Source organism: Phoenix dactylifera, chromosome 10, assembly GCF_051530095.1.
Source record: "Phoenix dactylifera cultivar Ajwa chromosome 10, Ajwa_hap1_PhDact_Kaust_v1.1, whole genome shotgun sequence".
NCBI classification, from domain to species: Eukaryota; Viridiplantae; Streptophyta; class Magnoliopsida; order Arecales; family Arecaceae; genus Phoenix; species Phoenix dactylifera.
The window spans coordinates 23642007-23668880 of record NC_143199.1 but is presented as its reverse complement, the minus strand read 5'-3'; the positions used below and the strand labels follow the sequence as shown (position 1 = coordinate 23668880).

General features: G+C 38.8%; 1 protein-coding gene across 8 annotated transcripts in view; it reads right to left on the bottom strand.

The window, feature by feature from the left end:
* Nucleotides 1–1293: 1293 nt before the first annotated feature.
* LOC103721376 (SET domain-containing protein) overlaps nucleotides 1294–26874 on the bottom strand; it is a 38533-nt gene continuing 12952 nt past the window's right edge. For 3 of the 8 annotated variants that reach the window (XM_008811551.6, XM_088705580.2, XM_008811554.6), the window contains 11 exons: nucleotides 26591–26768; nucleotides 26287–26395; nucleotides 22491–22571; nucleotides 21878–21942; nucleotides 21133–21189; nucleotides 20058–20129; nucleotides 6049–6297; nucleotides 4336–4451; nucleotides 3754–3846; nucleotides 1850–2050; nucleotides 1294–1554 (listed from right to left, as the gene is read on the bottom strand). In XM_008811551.6, the coding sequence (XP_008809773.3) occupies nucleotides 1903–2050; nucleotides 3754–3846; nucleotides 4336–4451; nucleotides 6049–6297; nucleotides 20058–20129; nucleotides 21133–21189; nucleotides 21878–21942; nucleotides 22491–22571; nucleotides 26287–26395; nucleotides 26591–26768 (1168 nt within the window). In that variant the 3' untranslated portion in view covers nucleotides 1294–1554; nucleotides 1850–1902. Of the gene's footprint in view, nucleotides 1555–1849; nucleotides 2051–3753; nucleotides 3847–4335; nucleotides 4452–5084; nucleotides 5169–6048; nucleotides 6298–20057; nucleotides 20130–21132; nucleotides 21190–21877; nucleotides 21943–22490; nucleotides 22572–26286; nucleotides 26396–26590; nucleotides 26769–26874 lie in introns of those variants that run through there. The other 5 variants (XM_088705581.2, XM_008811552.6, XM_088705582.2 and 2 more) reach the window with 4 other exon arrangements.

Here is a 26874-nt window from a genome sequence, read left to right as displayed (position 1 = left end):
CAGTTGAAGCCTTGGGGTTTGCAAACTTGGTGGCCGATGGCATATCAATGGGTTTTGGAGATTTTGTATCAACCAGCACTGAGAAGGAGATGGCTAAGAAGGAGAGGGCGCAAATCCACCAGCTTCCAGCAGGGCTGTTGCTCTCCACATACCAAGCGTGGGGGATGGACTTGGAGGATGCCGCTCCTGTATGTCATCTTTGCACTGACCATTTCCCTTTGTATTGATGCTCTTTAAATCATTGTTGATAAGACTCATCAAATTTATTATACATATACAGTCTCCAATCTATATTCTTGAAAAATAATAACTACAAGTATTCTTCCTTTTTTTATATATAATAAGAAAACAAACTTTCTTCTGTCTTGCTCTTTTGTTTTTGTTTCTCTTTCAAAAATTGCATGGATGAAGAGGAATGAGTTCGTCCAGGCCAAAGACAAAAATGTATATTGCACAATAATATAAACACAATCATACCTCTCTCTTTTTTTCATGAGCAGGTGGGGGTGGCGATTGTTGTTTTAACATCATTTATTTATTTATTTATTTTTAAGTACCATCAATCTCTTCATTGTAGCATCTTAATAATTACAACCATCCTTGAAAAGAAAACAAAGGAAAAGGTTCATCTTCATCCAACTTCATTAGTTTGTATCTCAGGCTTCCATCTTGTTGCCAAGCAAATTTTGGTTGGTGAATACAGATGGTGAATGTGTTCTCAAAATACAAAGACATACTGGTTGATGAGAAGATGACTGCCAAGGCACCAAGTTCCTTGGGGCATGCATTCTCTCGGCACTTGCTCTTGCACTTCTCGGGCTCGCCAAGGCCAAAATCTCTGGGCAAGAGTACCTGCACTCTGCTGCAGCTACTCTGTTCAAAGGATGCATTGCAGTGACATGCGCATACTTAAATAGGGTGGATGCTTCGAAATGTGGGCATGCATGACTAATCTTACAGACTTCAAACTGCATCTACTCATTGTAGAAGCTAATACTCTGTGGCCCTTGCAAATATCAAAGAAAATCTTAGACCTTATGTGTTTGCTCTTGGTTTTGATGTGTAGCTATATTCTTGAATCTAGAACAGTTTGTTCTCTATCGTTTTTTCTTACATAGTGTGGCCAATAGATGATGGTTTGTATCCAACTTTGCAAACAGAAATTTATTGCTTGATAAAATGGCCATAAAATTGTAAAGAAGTAGAACTGTTAAAAGATTGATATCTAACATTGATATAGATCGATATCTAACATGGCCATGTTAAAAGAAAACAGACACCAATACCAAAGGATTATAAAAATTAATATAGATTAATGATATTTTGACTCAAAAAATTCTCCATTTATGAGATGCCTGTTAATACAATAGATGATTGGATGCGCTACTGCTTCTCACATACTCGGTAAGATCTGAGATTGGAAGTTCCACATACCCTTGATGAATCTTCACAACTGACATGTTACCTATTCCAAAGAGTTGAGGTCCGGTTGAAGTCAGATATCTCCAGAAGCGTGGTAGTGACTGTTAACTACGAAGCCTGCCTGGAGCTGACCTGAAAGTTGAGCACCCGTGAAGTGAGTTTAGTGTTTGTGTGATTACAAATCTTAAGGCTAAGTTGCAAACACTAAAAACATGATTTAAACCACAGAATGAAAAGCTGGAGGATGTGCAGTGAGTGATCATCTCATGAAATTGAAAAGAAACACTAGCTTAAAATGCTTATATGAATTGGAGCTAAAGATCCTTGGTTTGCGTTGTCTGAAGTGTAGATAGTTCCACCAAAGGTGAAAATTCTGAAGATAAAAGAACCGAGAGAGAGAGAGAGAGAGAGAGAGAGGTCCACTTACAAATTGTGCAGACTGATAATTGCGCAATGCTGCATCCCAGTCTAAAGCATTGTTTATGACTGTTCGCTTGCGCACAACTCCAGAGCATGCTCTGCTTCTCTCAAAAATAGGCTAGTGAGTTGTTTCTGCCCTTTTCTGTAAACTATACTAGACCACCGATTTCTGCTCATCAACTTATCTTCACTATATTTATTGTTTCTGCTGCAATTGAACAAAAAAGTATCATATAAGGCATAACGGAAATACTAACAACGTAAATCTAGGACATACATCTCCACTATCATGCAAGAAGGCACAACAGATGTCCACATGTCTAGCATTAAAAGAGCAGATACATCCAAAAACTCATGTTTTGATAGTCCTAGAAATATACATAGAAGCAACAAAAGATTTAGGGGAAAGCTGATTCAAACTAGCAGATTAGCAAAAATAAACCTTAAATACATATTAAAGCTAAATGCTTAAAAAAATCTGAAGCTGTTGTTTGAATATAAAAGAAAAATAAAAACATAATAATCTTCGAAGCATTACTAACTGCACGAGTGGAAGTCGCATAATTCAATTTTGATCAAGAATTAATATCAGATTAAAAAAAACTTGGAAAAGAAGGTTCGAAGGTGGAAGAATTAGAACTCTGGTTAACGCTTGGAAAGATGTACCGGACAAGGATTTGAGATTTGTGTTTACCGGCCCGAACTAGTTGTACTGCACGTGGCCGGTATCATAGTGTCCAAATCAGATGTTTCACATGGGGCTGGTATGCCTACGCCACCCGAATCATGCTGGATGGGGATAGATTGAGCCATATTGGGTATAAAATTGCGCTATACCACCTAATACTGCCCAATAGCAATCAGGACCCCCTCATAATGTTTTTTTCCTTTTCCCTCTCCTTTTCCACCATCTGAAGGTAGCATCAGCTGGGAGAGGGAATTTGGAGTAAAAAATGAGAAGCTGCACATTGGTGAGCTTAGATTGCAGGGTTTGGGGATAGAAACAAGCTTCTAGCTTCCCCCCCTTTTTTTTTTCCCCAAAAAACCCAAAGAGTACATGATGGGAAATTTGAAGAAATCATGCAGGGGCTGTGATAGGAAGATTAGATTGTGTATGAACTCCAGATTCAAATCCTATAGCATGAATTTGAAATCAAAATCAAGAAAATTCAGGGTTCTAGGTTGAATGCTAATTAGGTGACTAAATGCTGATTTGATGCCTTTAAAAATCTTGAAATGTTCTTTTCTTCTTTTTCCTCTTGGCCAAATGATTCATTGTATGACTTTTCAGATAAATAAATAAATTAATATATAGTTATTCATGACTAATTATTACTAATTTAATAAGCACCTATAATTTGTCAAATCAAAGCTACTAGTAGACTATTTCGTTTGGGTAGCGGTGTCATTCATAAGTTCATTGATTTCCAATAACCTAGTTACATTTCAATTGCTATCACATGCATATAATTTTTCAATATAGTTCTAATTGCAACTTAACATAAAATTATGTATTAAACTAGCAATAAAAACTTGAGCACACATAGGATAAGATGGCTATGTTATTTAAGTTGACAAAAGTACCACATTTATGTGAAAGCATAGCACAAAACAATATAACATAAAAGGTAAAAAATATTTTGGATGTCAAAATAGACCATAGGCCAAACTAGCTGCAACAAAGTGTATTAGTTGGCACACTTCCACAATATGACATCCATTCTGGTGCATATCATATTGACACATCATCAATACACTCCCATTCCATGAGACTTGAATCCTTGGATCAACGTCAACTTAATGATGATTTAAAATTGACTAAATTTTGGCTCTAATTGTATGACATTTTAGTCATTTTTAATATGCAGAAAATATTCCCCACAAACATTCAATACCATATACTCAGCATACCTCTCATGGTCTTCAACTTCTCCAAAATGGAACCTCTCAAGAAGTTCAGTGTCAGAAGCCTCTGTTCCAGAACCCTCTTCAAGTTCCATCATCCTTGCAAAATGCAAAGTATGCAGACTTAAGGAAAGAAGATCATTTCAAAATTATTGTCAAGTTGAGTAGCAATGAGCCAAGACTAGGCCCTGAAACTCTCTTTTTAAAGCAAGACCAAATGGACAGGCAAAAATAGGACAAAATCTAGTCCAAGAAGGGCCTTTGGCTTGGCCAATTTATGCCCACAGTTTCAAAGCGAATAAGTTCAGGAACTCATGGACTAAACTAGATTGCATTAACATATGATCAGAACAATGAATGGCCATTCATTCTACAAAATTTAGTTAAAGGTATCCAATCAAAGTGCTCAGTCCTATCAGCTAAAGAATCAAGTTGAAGTACCTTGAGGTATGTTAGTTGGCATGACAACTAAATATATTATTGGTGTTAGATCAACAACAATATCCATCCTACCCATGTGGGACCTCTCTTTACAAGAATGCTACCAAAAGGATATAATAAGGATATCTAAAGACTAAGGGTTCTTACTTGACACGAAGAAGATCAACAAGTAACTCTAAGGCTTCAAGATCCCCACAAGCTTCCCATACCGCTGCTTGAACTTCTACATCAGATGGTTGTTTTTCTGTTCCAGATCCGACAAGCTTGAAAAATCAAGGTAAGTAGGGGAGAGTGTTAGAAAAACAAATATACAGATAAAATGACTTGTTCCTGGTGAGTGCTTCTACTGAAGTCAAAAAGTAATAAAAACTTTTGAATGAGAATGACCTGTCATATTCTATATATAAACCTAGCATCATCTATATATTTGAAATGAAAGGTTAAAAACGGCTTACCAAAAAATTCAAGCAAAATTTTGTAAAAGAAAAATTAAATGGAAGCATGACAAGAAGAAAACAACAAGGTTGTTATACAGATAAGAAGGAAATTGTATTTGTATGGATGAATCTAAAAAGCGAAAGCCAGATTGAATTACGAGATATCGTGTTATTTTAAACAATACAGATGTTGCTGGTTGCAAACTTAGATAAGAAAGGTGGAAGGCTGATGTTATGTTGACAGAGGTGGAAGGTCAATGAAATGGATCCAAATTTGATGTGTGCGAATGTTAGAACATCCCTAGTTTTTCACAGGTGACCTAAATAGGAATTGGCAAAATGTTAGAAAGCACCAAAAATTGAACTCATATATGCGCAACCAAGTTGGCATACAGAAAAGTGTTAGAGAATAATAATGTTGGCCTGGGATCAAGGCGCATGAAAATGCTGCCCTAAAACCTTTGACATCTCCAATATATGCAGGTGTTGGCCAGCCTACAATGGCTCCGAGGTACAATATCCCAAGCTCAGAGCATTCCTTCTCTGTGTGCATGATCACAAGGAGACAAACCAGTTGCATCTTTCAGTAGCCCAGAAAAAGGAATAGGTGGTGCGCAAAAAGGAGATATAGCAAAACAAATTGGAGAAAGGGAGACATCAAATTATTCATACTAGAATCAGAATTATCTGACTCAATCATGAAAGAAAACATGCTAAAATTATTTAACCATAGACATATGGAAATCTAGTGAAAACTAATGCTGACTTTGGTGGAAATCCGCAGGACTTTTGACCAAAAACTTTTGAATCCTGTGAGTGAGTGTGTCAGCACACGGGATGGAAATTAAAATCAAATATCGAGTTGTCGAAGTTATCCATTGCGAATCTTTTGGATTTTGTATCTATTTATCCAAATAATTATAAGTTTTGACCCTAAGTGATAGGGAATAGGGAATAAAATTTATTCCTCATACCAGAGACAATTCATTTCCATGATTCTGCTACAAGATAACAAATACCAATTGTATAGTGTATTTTGGGAATGAGTCACTAGGAGTTGTAAGAATAGGGTTAGATAGGCTAGGTTGTGTTAGTCAAGGGTTGAGCTTCGCAAGGGAATGGGTTGAAGGGTCTCGACATGATGTTGGGTAGGGTTGGTTTGGGTACATATTCTCCTAACCTCTTTCGGCATCAGATTAGACCCAACCCATTGCCACACCTAGGTCTTCTTTCAAAATATGAATCTCACGTTAATTAACAAACATTCTTTAGTATTATACTTTTTCTAACAACTGCTTCAGTTAAAAGCCATACACCAGTCACCTAGATCTCTTAATTAGGAAGATAATTGTGCAATAACAAATAGTGGCTACTAGGACAAACATGTCTAAGTAAACACACAAGGTAAGACATACGACATTACCTCTTCTAATAATGAAGCAACCAGGCTAAGCTCATGTTCTTTCATGGCAATGGTCCGTAAAGCTGCTACGAACTCCTGAGGAAAAACAAGCTTATTTAAATAAGAAGGAACCTTGCGCTGACCACTCCAGCTATAATTGCAAAGCCGACTTGTAGGGCCTTCTCCATTATCTTCATTTCGGAGAGGGGATCCAGCAAAAAAACCATGATCAAGCAAATTTCTAGGTAGAAGACACCTCAATTCAGCTTTCTGAAACATGAAAAAAGTACACTAGCATCAACACGTCCATGATAAAGAAATATTATGGGTAGGAGATATACTAGTCCAGCCTTCTGAAAATACTAGTAAGGTTCCCTAAATAACTAGGCTGAAAGATAATGATTTCATGAGACCAAATCAACATAACATGATGCTAATGAGAATATTGTAATCATATATATATATATATATAAGTTTATTGACATCGCGTGTAGCTTGACCAGGAAATGTCATACAGATTGAGGAATGATTCTCTAAAAATTTCAACACAATGTAAAAAGTAAACATCGTACATCAATATAACCTCAAGAGTTCCGTAATTGATATTGAAAGTGCAAACAGTCATGAACCTTGTTAAGATATCCTTGAGGTGTTCCATCTCGGGTAGAGAAGTCATTGAAATACCAATGTATTAATTGCTAGATAGCTGCTACCTCAATGTATTTCTTATGCTAGTGAAATACCAAAATCCTACTAATCGAATATAAGTCTAGTTATTGAAATAAAAACAATACAAAATTAGTGAATGTGATGTTTGAGAAAGAGATGTCATTGAGATCAACCAATTTCTGCAATAAAATAGACCAGCAACTTTTTTTTAAGAGAAGGGAGGGGGTTATCCCCCACAACTGGATTTGAACCCGGGTCATTGAGCGCCAGTACCACCACCAATGACTTACCAACTTCACAAGTTGGCCCCACAGTAGACCACCGTACTATACATAGCCTTGATACAGTAGTAAGAACTAAGAAGTGGGTGTCCATTTTCTTTCTTGTTTTTCCAAATTGACAGTCACAAAGCAAAAATGTAGAAATAGTGATAAAATCTCAATCATTAGCATCACCAACTCATTAAGTAATGGTGGAGTCTCAATTCTCTGGTGAGATGGAAGAAGTGGTGGAAGCAAGTTCTAGGCTTCTGATGAGACTGCATGATAGTTGACCAAATCAAGCGGAATTTGGGAAATATTATAAAAAGCTTCAAATAAAACCTTCAATGGGAATAAGTGCCGACTGTACTGAACAAATAAAAACAACTGGTCAAAATGGAGGTGTAAGTTTGTTGTAACAAGTATCCACATGTGACATAAGACAACCCAAGGGAAGACTTTATATGCGTTCCTAAAGATGCAATGAACAAGCTAATAATGAAATTAATAAAATGTGAAACTAAAGTAATCAAGAAAACAAACCTAAATTCCAAAAAGATTATTGTCTAACAGGTTAATATAAAAACAACCAAACATGCGATCTAATCTAATGCAAGATGACTTATTGTAATGCCTGCAATGTGCAAGACTGATATTAGATGCAATTATTCCATCAACAAAAGAAGCAATCTACAGCTAGGAGCTCAACACAGGATCATGGCTCAGAAGATCACTGCATCAATGGAATTTGTTTCATCCCCAAAGGTTCCTCCAGGCAAAGTGAAGAATGTTTAATACCAATCAGCAAAGAAGCATCCTGATTCTCCATGATCAGTGATCTTGAAGTGCATCAAGAACCCTTTGGTGGTGATTCAAAGGATAGGAAAGAAGGGTTTTGGAACAGATTCGGAGGAAAGAAGGTGGCGGTCTGAAACTGTAAATAAACAAAGATACCAGGAAGGTTCAAGCACAAAAGAGGAGAGAATCAACCCCGCTGGAAGATATTCGTGGGCCTGGAATCTGGTGTGCCAGTCTCTATTCTGTAACAAAGATCAGTTCGATACGTGCTTCGGGCCTGGTAGCAGGCTGGATGCCAGGTAGGTAGCTGGTTGCTACCTCGTTCCAGGTGGGTGAAACAGATACAGGGTTTGGGGGTATTTTCTGGATAGGATTAGGGTTTAAAACCAGGGAAAGAGAAGCAACAACTGCTTATCAGAAAAGAAGAAGATGCGGAGCAAATTAAAGAGAGACAGAAAAAGGAACCCAGACATAGGGAAGGTCCTGCACCAGTCTTCAGTGTTGCCAAAGAAGAAAAAACTCAGAAATGAGAAGCCAAACCTATGTTTTTGCCAAACCATGAAAAAGAAAAACAAGAAAAAAACAGAGAGGAGAATTTAGGGCGGGAGGAGGGGCACATATTAGATAGCAATATTTTAAAGACCGGAGTCACCAGACCATTGACCAAGCCATAAAGCATCCAGGTTTGGGTCTGAGTCGAGGGAAATTTCTTTGAATGGATATGTACCATCATCATTTCTTGCTCTAGAAACCAATGAAACCTGCAATAGAGGTCTGCAGTAGAGTTGTAATTTTTCATTGCTTAAAATAATACCACATCTTCTCAGCATGCAAATCATACAAATGCCTAACAGATAATGAAACTAGTCCGTTAGGTCTTGATTCAGTTAATAAGTGAATATCTATGGGTTTCCAAGATTTATGGCCCTTGACAACCTTAAAAACAATAATGGCTAGTGGAGTGATTGAGAGAACTGTATGCAAACTTCAACAAGCAAAAACTAATCCCAGGTAGACTTATGATCACCTAACAAGCACCTAAGAAGATCACCCCACTCCTATTAATGACTCTTACATTTGTGGATGATAAGTAGAGGAAACATGTGATTTATTATTCAACGTTTTTCCATTAGGTTATCCAAAAATAACTCATAAACCTAAAGTCTCTATCACTAACAATTATTTGAGGAAGACCATGCAACCTAACTATTTCCTGAAGAAAAATTGGAGTAAATGCAGTGCATTGGCTATTTTGTTGTAGGGAAAAACTGTGCCATATTTGAAAACTATCCACCCAAACAAGAACTGAAGAATGGGCCCTAACTGGCTTAGGCAAACCTAAAAATGAAATCTATGGCAAGATCTTGCCTTGGGAGTTGTGGCAAAAGCAATAAGCCCCTTAATTTGTCAACCACCCTTTCTAATCTAACACGTGCAACACTGTAAAACAATACATGTCAATCCCTCTTGAGTCTTGAGGCTAGGTCAAAACTCCATCGTTAACCATGCAATCATCTTTTCATGTCCAAAGTGACCAGCGGCACTCCTAATATGCAACTTCCAACCCACAAAATCCTAAAAGATGAAGTAATTATGCACAAAAATGACTACTATCAGACAACTAACCATCGTGAATAACAAAATATACACTCGTACCATGTGCATCATCCAAAAAAATGTGTGGATGTCATAAAATGCCCACACATTGTACTTGTTTTCAATGTGAACAAACCAACCATGTAAAAACATGCCAAATGCAAAATGGCCACCTTTCCACATAGTGCATTAGTTGCTTATTCTTAATACTAGAACAATGTTTAAGAATAAATGCGTACTCTTGAATGCAATCAGCCCATTTAATGTGCTTGGGCCCTAATTTCTTTTGTAAACTTAAATATCTCGAAGCTTGATGGTAAGAACAGAGGATAAATTCCCTAGATAAAAGGTAATGATGCCTATAACTCAGGCATGAACAACCACATAAAATTTGTTGTCAAAGGTAGGGTACTCTTGTTGGACCTCATTTTATTTTCCACTAAAGAATGTGGCAGGATGACCCTCTTAACTCAATACACCACCTATCCCTACACCTGAGGCATTGCACATTACCTCAAAGAATATATAAAAATCAGGGACAGCAGCATTGGAGACAATGTCATCCTCTCTTTAATTTGCTAAAACACCTGGGTTGCAATTTTGGGCCGTTTAAACTCCCATTTATACAAGCAAATCATGATACAAGCCATAACTGAATTGAATGTCCTAACTAACCTCCTAAAAATGAAAGCCGCACCACAAAATTTAGGACTTTATGAATGTTTTGAGCTTTGGGCCACTTTTCAATGATAACACACTTCGTCAGGGTTAGCAACAATCCCATTAAAAGACACCGCAAACCAGGAAAAATCATCTGACAGTGCATGAAGGAACAATTGTTAAATTAGTGTAAGGTGTCACCCCACTAAGAACTTCAAAAACCTAAAGAATATGAAGACGATGTAGATGAGAATGTCATAGAAATTGATGACCCAAAGATTGATTTTGATGATCACAAAACCTTGAAGTATAATTACTAATGTTTGTGTTGCAAGAAGAAAGACAATTTGTTTTGCTAGGAGCATAGCAAGTTGGAAGAATACAAGGAGGGCTTCAAAGTTCTCATAAAGGTTGGAAGAATGCTCCACTTCATCGGGACAAGTTACAAGTTCAAAGCATTCAAGTTGGAGGAGCAATTCCAAGAAAAAGTCAAGAGAACAGTCCTCGAGTCGACTCCTGAAAGCTAAGAGTCGACTCCGATACATTTGGCATGCCTTGGCACCATGTGGCACACCCTTGAAATATTTGGCACACAGTTGGAGTCGACCCCAGAAGAAATGGAGTCGACCCTAAAACATTTGGAGCAAAATGGCACAAGAATGGCACATTTTGGATCAGTGGCACAAGGTTGGGTCGACCCCAGGAAAGTTGGAGCCGACCCCAAGAAATCAAGAGCCAACCCCAACAAGACAATGAAGAAGAATTATTCCCTGAAAACACTGTAGCGGGGTCGACCCGAGAGCGCCGTAGCTGGAATGAAAAAAAAAACATACTCTCTGGATTTTCTGTCAGGGCCGACCCTAGAAGTATTGGGGTCGACCCCAGCACTGTTGAGCCGACCCCAGAAGAGTTGGGGTCGACCCCAGGTCCCCAGTGAAGGTGGGGTCGATCCGAGGAAAGTTGGGGTCGACCCGAGCACGACTGACAGCATAACGGCTAATTGTGCAGAATTATTTTTTAAGTCCCCAACGGCTATAAATGGCTAGTTTCTTCAATCCAACGGCTAGGAAGGTCTATTTGAAGGTTGGAGAAGTATTTAAGAGGGACTATTCATTAGAGGAAGGTATTCTTGGCCAATCGAGAAGAGCATTCAAGTGGAAACCCTAGAAAAGAAAGCTTCATCCAAGTGCCTCATTCCAAAAGCCAAAAGAAGGTGGTTGAGCAGATTCAAAGGGACATCAAGAGCTCTACCAACCCTTGAGGAGTGAAGCAACCTTGGCAAAGAAGAGAAGAGCTTCATCAAAGCGATAACTATTTTCTTATCTCTTCTTTTAGTGCATAATTGTCATATTTGCTCATTTAGGAGCTTTGTTCATTTGTTTTCTATTCTTGTTGTAAGGTTTGTTGGTAAGCCCGTAAAATCAACAATGTAGGTTGTTGGTGAGCCCGTAAAACCAACGGTTAGGTTGTTGGTGAGCCCGCAAAACCAACATATAGGTTGTTGGTGAGCCCGTAAAACCAACGTAGGTTATTGGTGAGCCCGTAAAACCAACGTAAGTTGTTGGTGAGCCCGTAAAACCAACATTTAGGTTTATTGGTGAACCCGTAAAACCAATTGTATAGGTTTTGGATTGTGAGCCCGGAAGACAATCCAACTGTAATACAAGGGATTATAGTGAATTCCCAAGGAAAAGCTTGGGAAGTGGACGTAGGTGCCTTGGGGTGCACCGAACCACTATATATCGTTGTGTTTGTGTTGTGCTTGATCTTGTGCTTCTTGCTTTATCTTTTATCATTGCTCTAGTTTAATTCATTCAAGTAGTTTAAGATAGCATCCACTGCACTTAACAAGAAAGATTTAAAGGCGCCAAAAATTTAGAAAACCCAATTCACCCCCCCCTGGGTTGTCACCTTGGGCAACAGAAATGAACTACCAGGAAACAACAAATGAAAGGGTGAAGACTATTGCAAGTTCTGAACTTATCATCAAACATAACCCTGGATTTCCCAGAGTTTGTGGATGACAAGGCACGGAGCAAGAGATTTACTAGATGAATTAAGATTTCAGAATGTATCTTTGTTAGTAGATTGAGTCATTAATTAGATGGTGACTCATTAATTAGTTGGTTCAGTCATTGATGTATTTATTTTCAATATTCACTTTATATTCTTGTTATGTTCTCTTATTCTGTTGTGTTCTATTATTGTTCTATTCTTAAGTGTATTGATTGCAATATGAATTTGTAGAGGGGTATTTGGTCATGAAAAATCAAACAAACCCTATTTAATTCGGCCACCCCCTTCTCTATTAAGTTTCTTCTCCTCTTGCAACCTGAAGATAGCTGTGAGGCCTTCCTAGAGCGAGTCTGGATCTATCCTCCTCTCCTTTTATTTGTTTGTTATCTTCTTTTTCCCCTTTTCTTCTCTTTAGATTGCTGCAGTTTCATCTTTTCTTTGCTTTAATCCCTAAACCTAGTGCAAGACAACCCCAAAGGTTTGCTGCTAATCCATCTGCCTGAACTTGTTAGCAGCCCATCTTCCTAGCAGACAGCCTGCTACAAGGCCTCCAACATTTGTTGGATTACAGAACCTCGGCATCAGGGTAGCACCTTTATATTAGACATAGTAAGATCATATTTGCAAAAGACCGTTCAATTAGATGAAAAGGAAGTGTCAACTGGCAACCTATTTAGTTTGATGAATCACAACAAATATTATTCAAAGAGAAAGAAACTCCAAATAGCCTATGCTAATATCCACACAAAAAAGGAAAAAAAACTAACTTGATGAACCATAAGGAAAGTGTATATAATCTATAAATAAAAGAGCCCCAACTCATATTTGTGCCTATACTCTAGCCTATGCATCACAAGAAAACCAATTCACAAGAGTTAAGAGCTATAACTTGATTATACACCACTGAGTAAAATGGGGATCAAAGAGGGGCAAGAAACAGCATCAAAATATAAGAGTAAGATGCAATGGTAGGCTACAGACATAGGTCTTCTCAGTGACCATCTTAGATATCACAATTTTGAAAAGAGACAAGGTTCTTGATAAAGCAAGTAGCCTTGAGTGACTATAACTCGGGGTGGAGAACATCTAACAGAAACAAAATTGTTAATTGCTATTGAAGCATAGATAGTTTAGTTGCAAGGATGAAGATGTCTTGGCTTCATAACTCAAAATATGTATCAACCACCCAACATGAGAGCGGTGACCTTCTGGAGATTGTACAGCATGTTGGGCATAACAGTGGTCATAAAAAAAGTTGACACCAATGGACACAGCTGAACTGCACATTGAAATTGAGAGACTCTATGAAGCTATCTAGAAGTTGGCACAGTGAGAATGACGACACCGCTCAACTGATGTCATAAGATAGAAGTGTCCTTCGGATGAATTTGAAGCTAGTAGCAGATGATGAGTTAGTTAAGTGAAGCACCTCAAAATCTCCATGTGGCAAAAACTATTAGCTCAAACCTAAACGACTCGTACATCTCAACATATGTGACCAACAGATACCCATTGTCACAAAAAGCTAATGACTAAATTGAGCCAAGCATCTCCAATATCTAAAAGAGGCAAAAAGAATATGGGATCAAATCTAAATGATCAACATACCAGAATTTGCACCCCTTAGGGTGGGGATCATTATGACCAGGATCTTTACCCAAAAAGGCTAACAAGAAGATTTTACTCAAGGTCCTTATCCCTACTTAAACACCTAAGACCCCAACCATACAACTGATGTGAGACTTAACAAATGCCAGAAGGGGTTTGGATGCACTCTTCGAATTAAGCCCGGGCATCCTTGCTAGGGGAAGGGTCCAATCAAAAACAGAATCACAAATTCGATTTGTTTTGCTACCACTGAGGCTAGCCAAAAAGTTTTATTCGAGGTCCTTGACCCTACTTAAACATATAAGACCTCAACAATGCATAGCCAATGTGGGACTAAACATACACCGGCACAGGTCATAACAGAATGAATTATGAACCTGAAATTCAAGAAGCTAGTGATGGTAAACCAAATATACATGGTCATGGAGAGTTATAATCAAATCTACATGGTCATTGAGAGTTATAACCAAGGGTCTAAATCCTGGTACTGGAGCCCATCTTGATCAAGAGCCAAGTCAGTAAGGTATAGTAAGGCTTGGCTCGGTCCATTGACCGAGAGGCCTAGCAGTGGTCCGGCTCCTAGGGCTGCGGCTTGGAGCCAGAGCGAGGCCCAAAGGCTTGCTCCCACTTTTCACTGGGTAGAGCCCTTATTCGAAGCCGAGATAGAGATGAACTTTGTCTCCTCCAACTCCAGCAAGCCTCACCAGCTATTTAACTTCCCTACCACCCCGTCGTGCGAATGCACTCAAAGACCCTTTCTCTCCTTTTCTCTTTGGATCTTCACTACCATGATTTGCTACTACGTTGGTCGTCACCGTGGCCGATCCTTGTTGGAGATGAGGCAACAAAGTCTCTTCTCTTTCTTCCTCTCTCTCTCTCTCCCTTCCTATTCTTGATGAATAGCGTTGTCATCAGCTTTGACTCTAGCAAAGAATCACTGGAAATCAAGTGGGACCATGTCCCTAGTTCCGACGATCATTGCCCCTATTCCTTGATTGTCTTGAAGTCGGACACTGTTGCTCCTCTCCGGTCATCCCTCCTCGATGGATCGTGGCCGACATCGGAGCCCTAGCCATCAATGAGCAGCCTGAGGCTCAATTCAACGTCTAATCCTCTTTCCTCTATTTTTCTTTGCTTTCTGGCCTCTCGCCGGCCATCTATCGTTGGTCGTCACCCTCCACCCTCTTCCTATGAGTGGCGGCAAACCCCCTTTTCCACCCACTCTTGTTCTCTCTCCTAGTCTCTTTCCCCCTCTTCCTCTCTCCACCCTTCTCTCTCTTTGGTGATGGGTGCACCCTAGAGGGTCCCTCCTTATGATCTTGGTCAATCCTAGTAAGAGGGTCCTAAACCACTATGGTAGTCGGGCAGTGTGTCAGCCCTCATCGTGGTTCTTGTTGAGCATCGTAGAACAACATCATCAATTCTTGTTGTATTATCATTATTCTGGTCGAACCCTTGCTTTGCAATTTGTTAAGTTGGATTACCTAATCAAACTAATCCAGCCCATCAAACATCTCCAACGAACTAATGTTTTGAAAACCAAACTGGAAGGCAACTTGGTCCTAGCTGGTTCACCAGCTTGGCCGGTAGTCCGATCGGTGATGTCAACATGACAACATGTGGATGTCATAAATATATTTTTATTTTCAAGAATTATGAAAATATAAAAAATAAGAAAAATAAGAAAAAATTCCAAAAAATAGACAAATATCCAAAAAAATTCATTTACATAGTGACAATCTCTCCAAAGATGATTTTATTTACCTACCCAACATCCACAAGTATGCCCTAAAGGTATCGAAGCTTTTCTACCCAGCGATCTCCCCAAGGTCTCAAGACACCGTCACCTCCTCCACTCCGAGAAGCCTCTAGAAACCCCTAAATTTGTCCACCACAACTCCGACTACTTTCTTGTCAGGAAAAACAAGATGTTGTGGAGCTATCTCAATCTCAATGAGTACAAGGTCTACAAGACCGAGCTCACCACTGAGACCTCCTTCAAGGCCAACGACGCAGCCACCCATATCGCCAAGAAGAGGCAGAAGCAGCATGCCATCATCGACTGCGATGGCAACCAGTCAGAGGAGAACCGGAAGACGGAGCTCTGGAGGCTAGAGATCTAAGGAGCGAGGGCAGAGCAAAGCAATGGGGATACACGGATGAGGAAAGAAGGATGGGAACTGAGGGTTTTAATGGAGACAAGAAGGGTCATCAATGGCATCCATATATGGGCCGAACCATGTTGAAATAAAAGAATGGCAACTCAGACTGGACCGTCTGGTTTAATTGGTCCATCCGGTTTTGCTGGCTTTTGCCAGTTTTTATCCACTCCCGAATTTCTGAACTACTCGCACTGAAGACTTGTTCGGTTTTTAGTCAAACCAATCGAACCGGCCAGTCTAGTCCGAGTTTCAAAACATTGCATCCAACTAGCTTCATTTCCTTCAACTCTTCCTCTTGTTTTTCTACAATTGCTCATACCTTATCTAATTATTGGACTTGTTTCTATGTAAGGGTGCAATCGTCTGGACGAGAAGAGGTCTAGCAAGGGGCAATATGCTATAGTCCTTAAATCGAGATTTTTTAGGGAGTATTTTCAAAAATTGTTTGGATTTATCTGTGTACTTGTAAAGTAAGTAATGATCCTCCTATTCTAGATTTTTTATTTAAATAACATTATTTTTGACATCAAATAAATTGTAAATTGATTTATATGTGATTTATGCATTTTATGAAATAGTGTTTTGAATGGAAAATAAACATGTAACCAAGGTCCGCCATACCGGTACCGGTCGGCGTACCGGTGGCGGCCCGGACCGGTACGAAACCGGTCCCGTACCGGTCCGTACCGGTTCCGTACCGGTCCGAACCGGTCCCGTACCGGTTTTCAACAATAAACTACCGGTACCGGATTTCACGCTGATCCGGTACCGGTCCCAGGCCGGACCGGTACGTACCGGCCCGTACCGGCCGGTACGGACCGGTACGGCAGACCATGCATGTAACTCATAAGTAATATTTTACCGAATATTATAATGTTGCTTATTGATCTTATATGAAATATGTATATTTTGATCGAAATACAACTCATATTACTCTATAAAAAGAGCTTTGATATGTTTCCGATTTGGACTTGCAATCGAACTATATTTTGATACCTTGCTAGTGGTGGTTATACATTGGCATATCGATATCTGCCAATGAGGGGTTATACATTGGCAAATCATTACACTGCTAGTGGGGTGTTATATTTAAGCACATCAATACCTTGCAAGTGAGGGCTATATATTGGTATATCGATACCTTGCCTATGGAGGTCATACATTGGCACATCGATACCTTGCCTATGGAGGTCATACATTGGTACATTGATACTCTACTAATGGGGGTTATATATTGGCACAATAATTTCTGTCAGTGGGGATTATACATTGGCACATCAATATCCTACCAGTGGGGATTATATATTAGCACATCAACACCCTACCAGTTGAGGGTAATGCATTGGCACTTTGATTATTTTAAGCTCATTATTCTAGCCCGGCAATAGATGTATGTATGGTCATAGTCAGACAGGCAGTTGAGCTAAATTATGATATTTTTGAATTATTCTTATATATATAAGCATGAATATAGACATGATATTTTAAATTGTATTTAAGAATATGAACTAAGGATATGAAAAATTATGGAAATTCTTTTTTTCCTTATATAGGCATATTGACTTTGCTTATATAATTAGTATTAATAAGAAAACGTATTTAATTTGTTATTGAATTATCTAGTTGAGGTGCCCATTACTTACTAGGTTGTTGAGCTCATTATTTGGACCATGGTCTGCCATACCGGTCCGTACCGGCCGGTACGGGCCGGTACGTACCGGTCCGGCCTGGGATCGGTACCGGATCATCGTAAAATCCGGTACCGGTAATTTATTGTTGAAGAATCGGTACGGGATCGGTACGGACCGGTACGGAACCGGTTCGGACCGGTACGCCACCGGTACGGACCGGTACGCCACCGGTACGGACCGGTCCGGGCCGCCACCGGTACGCCAACCGGTACCGGTACGGCGGACCTTGATTTGGACTTTTCTCTCCATATGAATTAGGAGAATTAGACATTGATGGGGGTACTGCCATGAACGTGTGGTTAGAAGCGAAAGCAGAATGCACCAACATAGCTTAGAATTAGTACTGCCTTTCTTAGAATATTGTTGGAAACAAGGTCGGCGGAATCGGTACCAGGCACCGTACTGATTCTCCGACAGCATGAGCCGGTACGGGCTGTGTCGGGCATGTACCGATAGAAGAGAGAGTACGATACCGTGGGAGAGAGAGAGAGAGAGGGGAGAGGGAACCCGTGGAGGCCGCAGGAGGCCGGCGGAGCCGTTTGAAACAAGGAAACTAGTTGCGGTCTTGCCTCCCGCGGCCTCCGCCGACCCTTGCCAGCCCTTTGCCCGCGTCCCGTCCTCCCCCTCTCCCTCCCCCACCCGCTCTCTCTTTCCTTCTCCTTCTCCAGCTCCGGCAATAGATTTCGTTTCCATTGCCGAAACCGTACAGGTGAGCCACCAATACAGCTTGGAACAGCCGGAACTGCCTAATTCGGGACGATTCCGCCAACCCTGGTTGGAAATATGTTGTACGCTTTTTAATTTGATTAGTGTTTGGAGATTAGTGGATGTAAGACTCTTGAGAACAAAAAATTCTAGAATAAATAAGATTTATTAATTATTGAAATTTGGAAATTGGATTTTCGTTGCTTGATTTTATTGTGCTGCGATTGTTATGATATCATGATGGTAGCCTTGCATGCTTGTGGGGGGAGGGGGAGAAGTGTCCTATGAGTATACGACGGTTGCCATGTCCCTGACTTGTGATTTCAGATTGGGGGTGTGATAGGCATCAAGATAGATTGAAATGACCATTTACAAGAATCAAGAGAATAAAAAATAAAAAAAAAGTTGTCCTATGATGCCAAGTTGTCCCATGTGCCGAAATGCAACCATCCTGCAGTGAACCAAGATGATTTGATTTGGAAGACCTGATGTCCAGGATGCATCCCAAAACTGGATCTCTCCCCAGTACAACATAGTATTGCCTATATGGACTGGGTTCCTAATACTTAACCAATAACATTAAGGTGGAGAGACTGAAAACAACACAAAGCACCGAAGGGCAATAGTTGAACAAGGTAATACATTAAGGACATTATGAGAACCATATAGCATTAGAAGATTATTCTCCCATTTTTGGAGTTCTAATAAATGATGTGTCAAACAATTTTATGAACAAATGAATGCAAATAAGGTCACTGAAAGACATAATACCCTAAATCCACAAAAAGGAGGACAAAAGAAGCTCAAGGAAAATAAAATAATAAACACAACATGAACTACAACAAACTAAAGGTAATAAAAAAGTATTAGATTTGAATGAGTTCAGAACAAGGTTTGTCGTCTCAGTTCCAGACCCCATACCGGTGCCACACTAGCACAATGTCGGTACAGTATGGTATGGAGTTTTTTATGCATATTGAGTATTGGTATGTCACCCATACCGAGTACCGATACCGAACTGGTACGGTACGGTACGTCCTGTACTGCCCGGTTCGGGCCGGTATGGCATACCATGGTTCAGAATAGATCAAAGCCAACACAAAAACAATAAGAGGCTCCAACAAATTATGTAGAAAATAATCTAGTGTTGAAACAGCAGGTCAATTTGCATTGAGATTGCTTTGCATAGTTTATAAAGGTTAAGATGATCTAGTTGAAATGGTTGTAATGCAAATGGTAGACATACGCCTAAGAAATTCAAGAAAACTGGCACTCTGACAATTAACTAGCTGCCAAAATCCAGTGAGACATCAATTATCTGATCCATATTCTTTTTTGATCAAACATATCCATATTCAAACATCATGAATGAAAATGGGCCAGGTCTAGGCCAAGGATTTGCAAAATTTTCAGAAGAGCTGGCCTAGATGACCTGGCTGTACAATGTTAACTTCAGCCCATGAGCCAGCCCATTTGCATCTCCATCAAAAATCCTATATATGACTAAAAATTTTCAGGCCTCACCAATTTTAGGTGATTCATCTGATAATAGTCAAATCAATTGGTGGAATTTGCATGTGAATGTGCCCAAGGACAAGCTTTTGAAGTTATCCTAATGAGAGCAAAATACATAAACTTGATACGAACTAATGTAAAGAGCAATTACCAGAGCACTTGCAATATGTGCCCACTATAAGGAACAACAGCCTAATATGATTCGTCTCACAGAACATGTGAATATAATTTGTGACTGGACATTGTGCATCAACATAAGACCCTCACTACTATCTCTAACAATCAGTAAACATTATATCATTTCTCACAATACTCTATGTAAACATAAAATAATTATGTGCACAAACTACCTGCATATCAAGGAGTCTTGCTCTGCTATCAGATAACGGGATACCCTGTAATGCTTCAATAGGATAGTGTACCTGAATGAGTGACCATGAAACCATGAACCTTTGAAGAAAATGTAACTGTCATTATTTTAGATATACATGGTACATAGATCTGAGCATATGACGGGTCAGGCCAAGTTCAGGCTGGGCATGGTTCCCATATCAACAGAAATCTACTAGGCCTGAGCCCAACTTAGCCTGACCTCAAGCCTAAAATTCAGAACCCAAGCCTGGCCCGATATAGTTTTTGTAAGCCTAGGTCCGACCTGCTTAACCCAACAAGTTGGTTTGGGAGGGCCTAAGTCCGACCAGCCTACCCGGCCCAACTCGACCTAACCAAGCTTGACCTGATTTGATTTTGTGTATCACTATTTTTAAAATCTCTATACAGCATGGAAATAATATATTTACATAGAATGTAATAAAAAATAAAAGAGAATAGTACAACCTTCATTCCATTGCATATATCAATTTAAAAAAATATTAATGGCAAAAGCTATTTTTATTTCTTCGAATTTTAAAATAAAAGGTATAGCAACATAATAATTATATAATATTATTATATACTTTGGGTCGAGTTGGGTTGGACTAGGCTGGGATTAAAAAACCAAGATTGAGCCAAGCTTGAATTTTGTCAAGCCTAAAATAGTAAGGCCTAGTCCAACCCAACAAGCCAAAAATCCTAGCCCAAGCCTAGCAGGACCAGGTCGGGCCGAGCCAGATTGGGTCGAGTTTGCTTAGGTTTTATGGTACACCACAATGTGCAATAAATAGAACAGTATACGAAAACAAACCAAAAAGAAGTAATAACCAATTTACATCAAGAATGTAAATATCAGTGCTAGTACCCCTGCTAGTCACCAGTTGGCATGACACGTGCCTTGCCAGCATATATTTTGCTCCATGCAAAGCTGTGCCAAGTACCAATTCAGGCCTAGCATGGTACATGCTAGTCAATGCATGAAACCATCCTTTACATAAGATATGGATAATATAGCGACTTAAAAATTCATGAATTATTAGAAGGTTTTTATACCATGAGATAATCATCAGGATTATTTTCAATGACGAACCCATAAAGGTACAACAATTCCTGCAACCAAAAACTAAAGCAAGTCACTTGTTGGTGATACATGAATATAAATAGTTTTCACAATGTTAAGCGCGTGAATTGAGAAATAGCTTGCAGCAATTTAGTAATAAGTAGAAAAATCAGCTAATTAGACTTTAAAACTTATGGATGTATATGTAGCCAGCAAAAGAGAAATAATACGCCAAAGTATTCATGTTGTTCTTATACCCCTTTAGTTTGTTTGATATAATAAAATAACAAAGAAGAATTATTAGGAAACTGAAGACAAACAATTACGATGCATCCATCATAAGGTATCAAACAACATGCAACCGAACTAATGGATATTGATAAATAGTAGATGAGATATCAATTCATCATCTCTAAGGTCAGTATGGAGCAGATAAGGGCGGTATAGACCAAATTATATGATGAAGTTTGACTATAATCGACTTCTTACCTAATATAAATCTGCATCTCCATACAATGATCAGATGCGAACTAATTTTGTTCAGCATATAAATCATAAATAAGATTACCAAGCTAATTAAAAGAAGTAAGCAAGTAGATAGAAAAGAAACATGAAACAAAAGAAGACCAAGTAATTGCAAACAAAAACAGGTTGAACATATAGATTCTAAAAGTTTATCATATTGGGACCATCAACACATTGACTGGGAAGATTCTAATAGAATGCACAACAACATACCTCATTTCCTTTGTTACCGTAGCTAATATATATCTCTTTCTCAACTTCACCAGTGCTTTGATCAACTTAAGATAAGGAAAAAGAAACAAAGATGGTGATTATTCAAATGGCAGAAAAAACTGATAGAAATTTATGGACATTGAACTGTATTTCATTATGAAATTAGAAAAGAAAATGCACGAAGGAAATTAAACAAAGATGTCCTGCCCATAAGGAACTTACAACTTACCACACTTTCTTCTCTAAATGTATTATACTAATTGATTATATAGGTTATGCCAAGGGTTTAAATATTGGTATCAAGTCCCAAACTGCAAATGCTACCATACAGGTATGGTAACGTATAGTTGGAAAGGAGTGAGACAGTCTATAGCACATCCCTCAGCACATGCTTTTAAGTCAAGGGGATGTGACAGTAGTTATTAGCCTTTGCAAATAAACATAAATTACAATAATAGTGATAGAATTTATTTCCTCCAATGTCTAATCATTGCATAAAATAAGACAAATAACATAATTACCAGAAATTTACTTTACTAACATGATGTAGCAAAGCCTTCCAATTCTTTCTAAAGATGGAAAATTTAGAATAGAAAGTTCAAATGGATATTACCAATCACGAGGTACATCGAGGCAGGAATTCCAGTTATTTTTCCTGCCGGATCAACCTCCCATGTTGCCACAGCCTTCAAACCTGAAACAAAATCATCTCCTAAGGTAAAATTTTTAAGCACAAACCAATGATGAGTTCTGTAAAATATCTTCAAAATATCAATTTGAATAGCATGATTCTCATAAGTAACCATTAAACTATATCTTTCAACATTTTAAATAACGCAAAACTCTGCATGCCGTAACAATTTTTTAAAACTGAAATTCCCTAATGCTACAAAAGTACAAACGATTCATTCCACATGGCCATTTTATAAGTTAGTAAAATATGCTACTACCAAAAGTAATTTTAATAGGAAGAATCTCTAGCTTAACTCAAAAGGAAGCAAAGATGTTGTTTGTAAACTATCTTTCGAACAGTAAGATGATACACCAGTATAAACTTGATAGTATTTAATTCTTTTGAAATGGAATACATTATGACAATAAAATTAACTTTGTTAGCTAATCCAAATACCTGCATGAAATATATGACAGGCAAAGTGGTCTAAGAAAGAGAAGCTACAGGGATGAAAAAGGAATTACAACTTATTTGAATACAACCCGACCCCAGAGGGCATAGCACAATAATCCGCCAAAAGAATTATACATTTATCTATATAGTCATGACCAAGGTCCGCCATACCGGTACCGGTCGGCGTATCGGTGGCGGCCCGAACCGGTACGTACCGGTTCCATACCAGTCCCGTACCGGTCCGAACCGGTCTCATACCGATTCTCCAACAATAAACTACCGGTACCAGATTCCACGCTGATCCGGTACCGGTCCCAGGCCGGATCGGTACGTACCGGCCGGTACAGACCGGTACGGTAGACCATGGTCATGACATTCACAACCAGTAAATGTACTGTTTCACTTGATATTTTCTAGAACAGCCGGTTACATTTTCCTTTATTAGCATGCCTTGGTTTCCTTTTTATATAGTGCCCCCATAATTCTGAAGTAGCAGCTCACCTCATGTGTCCTCACAATAACTAGAAAGATGCAAAATCCCACTATGTGAAGTTGAAAATAAAAAATTAGGAATGCACAAAATTTTGGCAGTAACCACTTTTCGAATTTTCTAGGTAGAAAGATGATGAAGGAAAAGGATGTCATTGTTTTATCCTCAATTCTGCAAATGAATGAGAAAAAGGATGCTAACATATGTGAATTAATTTGGCTTACACTCAAAGGTCTTCTTGAGCCAACATTGCTTCTTGGAAGTCTTGCATCAATTCTTTCATCGGTCAGCTTCTTAGGCAACTTCAACAAATGCCAGCAGCAATCTCAAATGCAAGTTATTCCACATCAACCTGATAGACACCCACTATATGTTGATAGTTTTAAGCAAGGTCCGGTGTACCGGCCAGGTACCGGTCCCGTTGAATGGCCAAGTTTTGGGGTTCTACATACCGGTCCTGTACCGGTTCTCCAATGATAAGCTCCCGGTACCAGATTCCACGCTGATCTGGTACCGATTCAGGGCGGTACCGGTACGGCAGACCTTGGTTTTAAGCAAATTCTGTGTTAGCGAGCACCAAACTTAGCATACAAATTAGTGTGCTTCAATACATTAGATGCAACATCTGAAAGATATCCGTATACCACCTAGAACTGCAACACATATTGTGCCACATGGCCTCTAATGCCTTGTATCAACAAACCACTATATGAGTGTCAATGTCAGCGTCGATCGAGGGCGACTGCGTCGGCGTCGAAGTCGGTGTCAATCGATGATGATAACATCGGTGTCAATTAAGGGCAACAGTGCTGATCGAGGGCGACGACGATGGCTAGGGTTCAAAGAAGATGGGGGGAGAAAGATTGAAGTTGAATGCGATCAGGGGGGTTTATAAAATGAGTCAATTCGGTTTATAGGTGAACTGAGACAAATTAATCAAAATCGGCTGAATCCGGGTGAGTCAACCTAGTTTCGCCGAGTTCTAACCAGTTAGGTGTTCCATTTTGATTAGATAATCCATTCTGATTCCTAGCTGGTTTGATTCGATAAACCCTGAACCAACCGATTCGGGATGGTTCAGCATATCCTAGGCAATACCCTTTAAATCCCAAACTTCGTCCCCTCCGATCAGTCTCTCTGAAACCAGTCTAAAGCCTCCTCTTAGATCATTTGTCTCCTTTTCTCTCTCATAAGAGATTCAACACCATCACCCTCTTCCTCTCTCTTGAGAATCCCGCAAGGTTTTTCTCTCTACGGTCTCTTTCTTGTGAAGAATCCAATAGCATTGTCCCTCTTCTTTTTCTTCTATGCACACATATAGCAGAAATGATATTTATATGTATAAATTAAAGACTGCCATTAAATTGTGGGTCACAGCCAAAGCGGCTACCCAAGCTCTAGGCTGCATATAGGTGTCTAATCACAGACCTGGTGCCAACTTAGGCATGTGGATAGCTACCTTGCCTAGAACCCTTGAAAGCAACAGGTGCCTAGGCGCTAAGGCTACTTAAGAGCCTAGACCTTGGCAGCCACCTTTGATAGCCCAAATATATGTAGCATACCGTGATTATTGTGATACTATGCTAAACACAGCACCTAAATAATTGCATATGTATATGACTTGCTTTGAATGAAACACTCAAGCCTCTCCAATTTTGCTTCTCATAAAATGGCATATTCTTGTCAATATTGCTCAACCTCATTTCTTCCAAGTTTCAACTATTATGTTCATCGAGTTATTTCCCCATACTGCCTTGCAGAACAACCATAGATTTTTTTACCAATATTCTCTTAATATTCTATTGCCTCCTACAATGGATAAACAAACACATAAGCACCAACTTTAATTAACTAGTTTAACAGAAACAGGTTGGTGCCTCGCATAAAATTTACAATCCCAAAATCAATGTTTAACTAAAATTTTCCAACAAAGCTGGAAGAGAGAAAAGGAAACAATGTTTATAATGGAGCTATTAGAAAGCCAATGAGGTTTAAAAAAATAGGCCATATCTTGGTCATCAAACCAAAAAAAAAGGTTAAAAGGGTATATAAATAAAGAAAGTACTTGTGCAGTGACACTTGCAACTGCAAGACTACTATAAACAACTTATACAAGGACTTATAATGAGTGATAAGATTAAATAGATTCCAACATGGAGTTTGTTCCTGTAATTTCAAATATTAATGTTTTATAATATATGGAAAACTATGTATCTTTCACAATAGGACATTATCACAGAATACATCCTGGGAAACTCACTAGATTAAGTCACTCATAATTGAGGTTAATTATCAAACTATTGATTCAAATAAATGTATATATTTTGTTGAGAACCTCTCTAATAATAATATATAATAAATGCAAATACATATAATTCAGCTGCTGATCACTTACCTTCCATGTTAAAAAAATTATACACAACTGACATTTTTGGAAAATGTAAATTTGCAGGAGCAAGTATGGCCAGAAGTTTATTAAACTTTGGACTAATAAGACAAAACGGAGCCCACAGTTTTACTAATGAATAAATCTAGAAGATTTTGAGATTGTTAATTACTTAAACAGTTAATTCAGACATATACTAGATTCCCTACATGATTATCTACAAGAGATGGGACTTGACAGTATGGTTGCAATCTTCAATTGCCACTAAAGATAATCTTTCATTTTCCAAAGAAACAGTCTGTTCTATATGCACGAGAAATCATTTATCATGCTGCACATTTTCATTTTGTGGATGTTCTTTGAATAAAATATAAATATACAATGGGACAACTAAGATACCAACATACCATGGTTACAGAAATCAATTCCAGGAACAAGACCTTCAACCCAGATAGTCTCTTCATTTAGTGTTTTTAAAGCTTCATCATTTCTTTTCTCCACCATGATATTAGCAACCTAACACAAAAACCCAATGCTCATCAGTTGAATGTTAAAAAAATTCAATTCACATGATAAAATTGTAAGAACAATATGTCCACCATTTGTATCTCCGCAATAAATTATGAATGCTAAGCCACATGTTAAGTTAGTCCTGTGCAAACCATATTCAAAAAGAAGGGGGAAAGTAATTTGGTCAGGAGAAATGGTGACCTCTTTTTTTTCACTCTGCCCATGACCAGACGTTTCACCAGGGTTTTGGGTTACAGGATAACCACATTCACTACCTTGGCACATCGTATCATTGTCTTGCCCTCTAATTGAATCAGGAAATACATAAGAACGAGGAAATGGAATGTTCAAGGCTCGAGTCCAAAATATAGAGTTTGCCCTGTCAGAATGCAGATATGAGAGAGCAGCCTGAAAAAACAACAAAACATATATGCATATATATATATATATATATATATATATATATATATATGCATATATATATA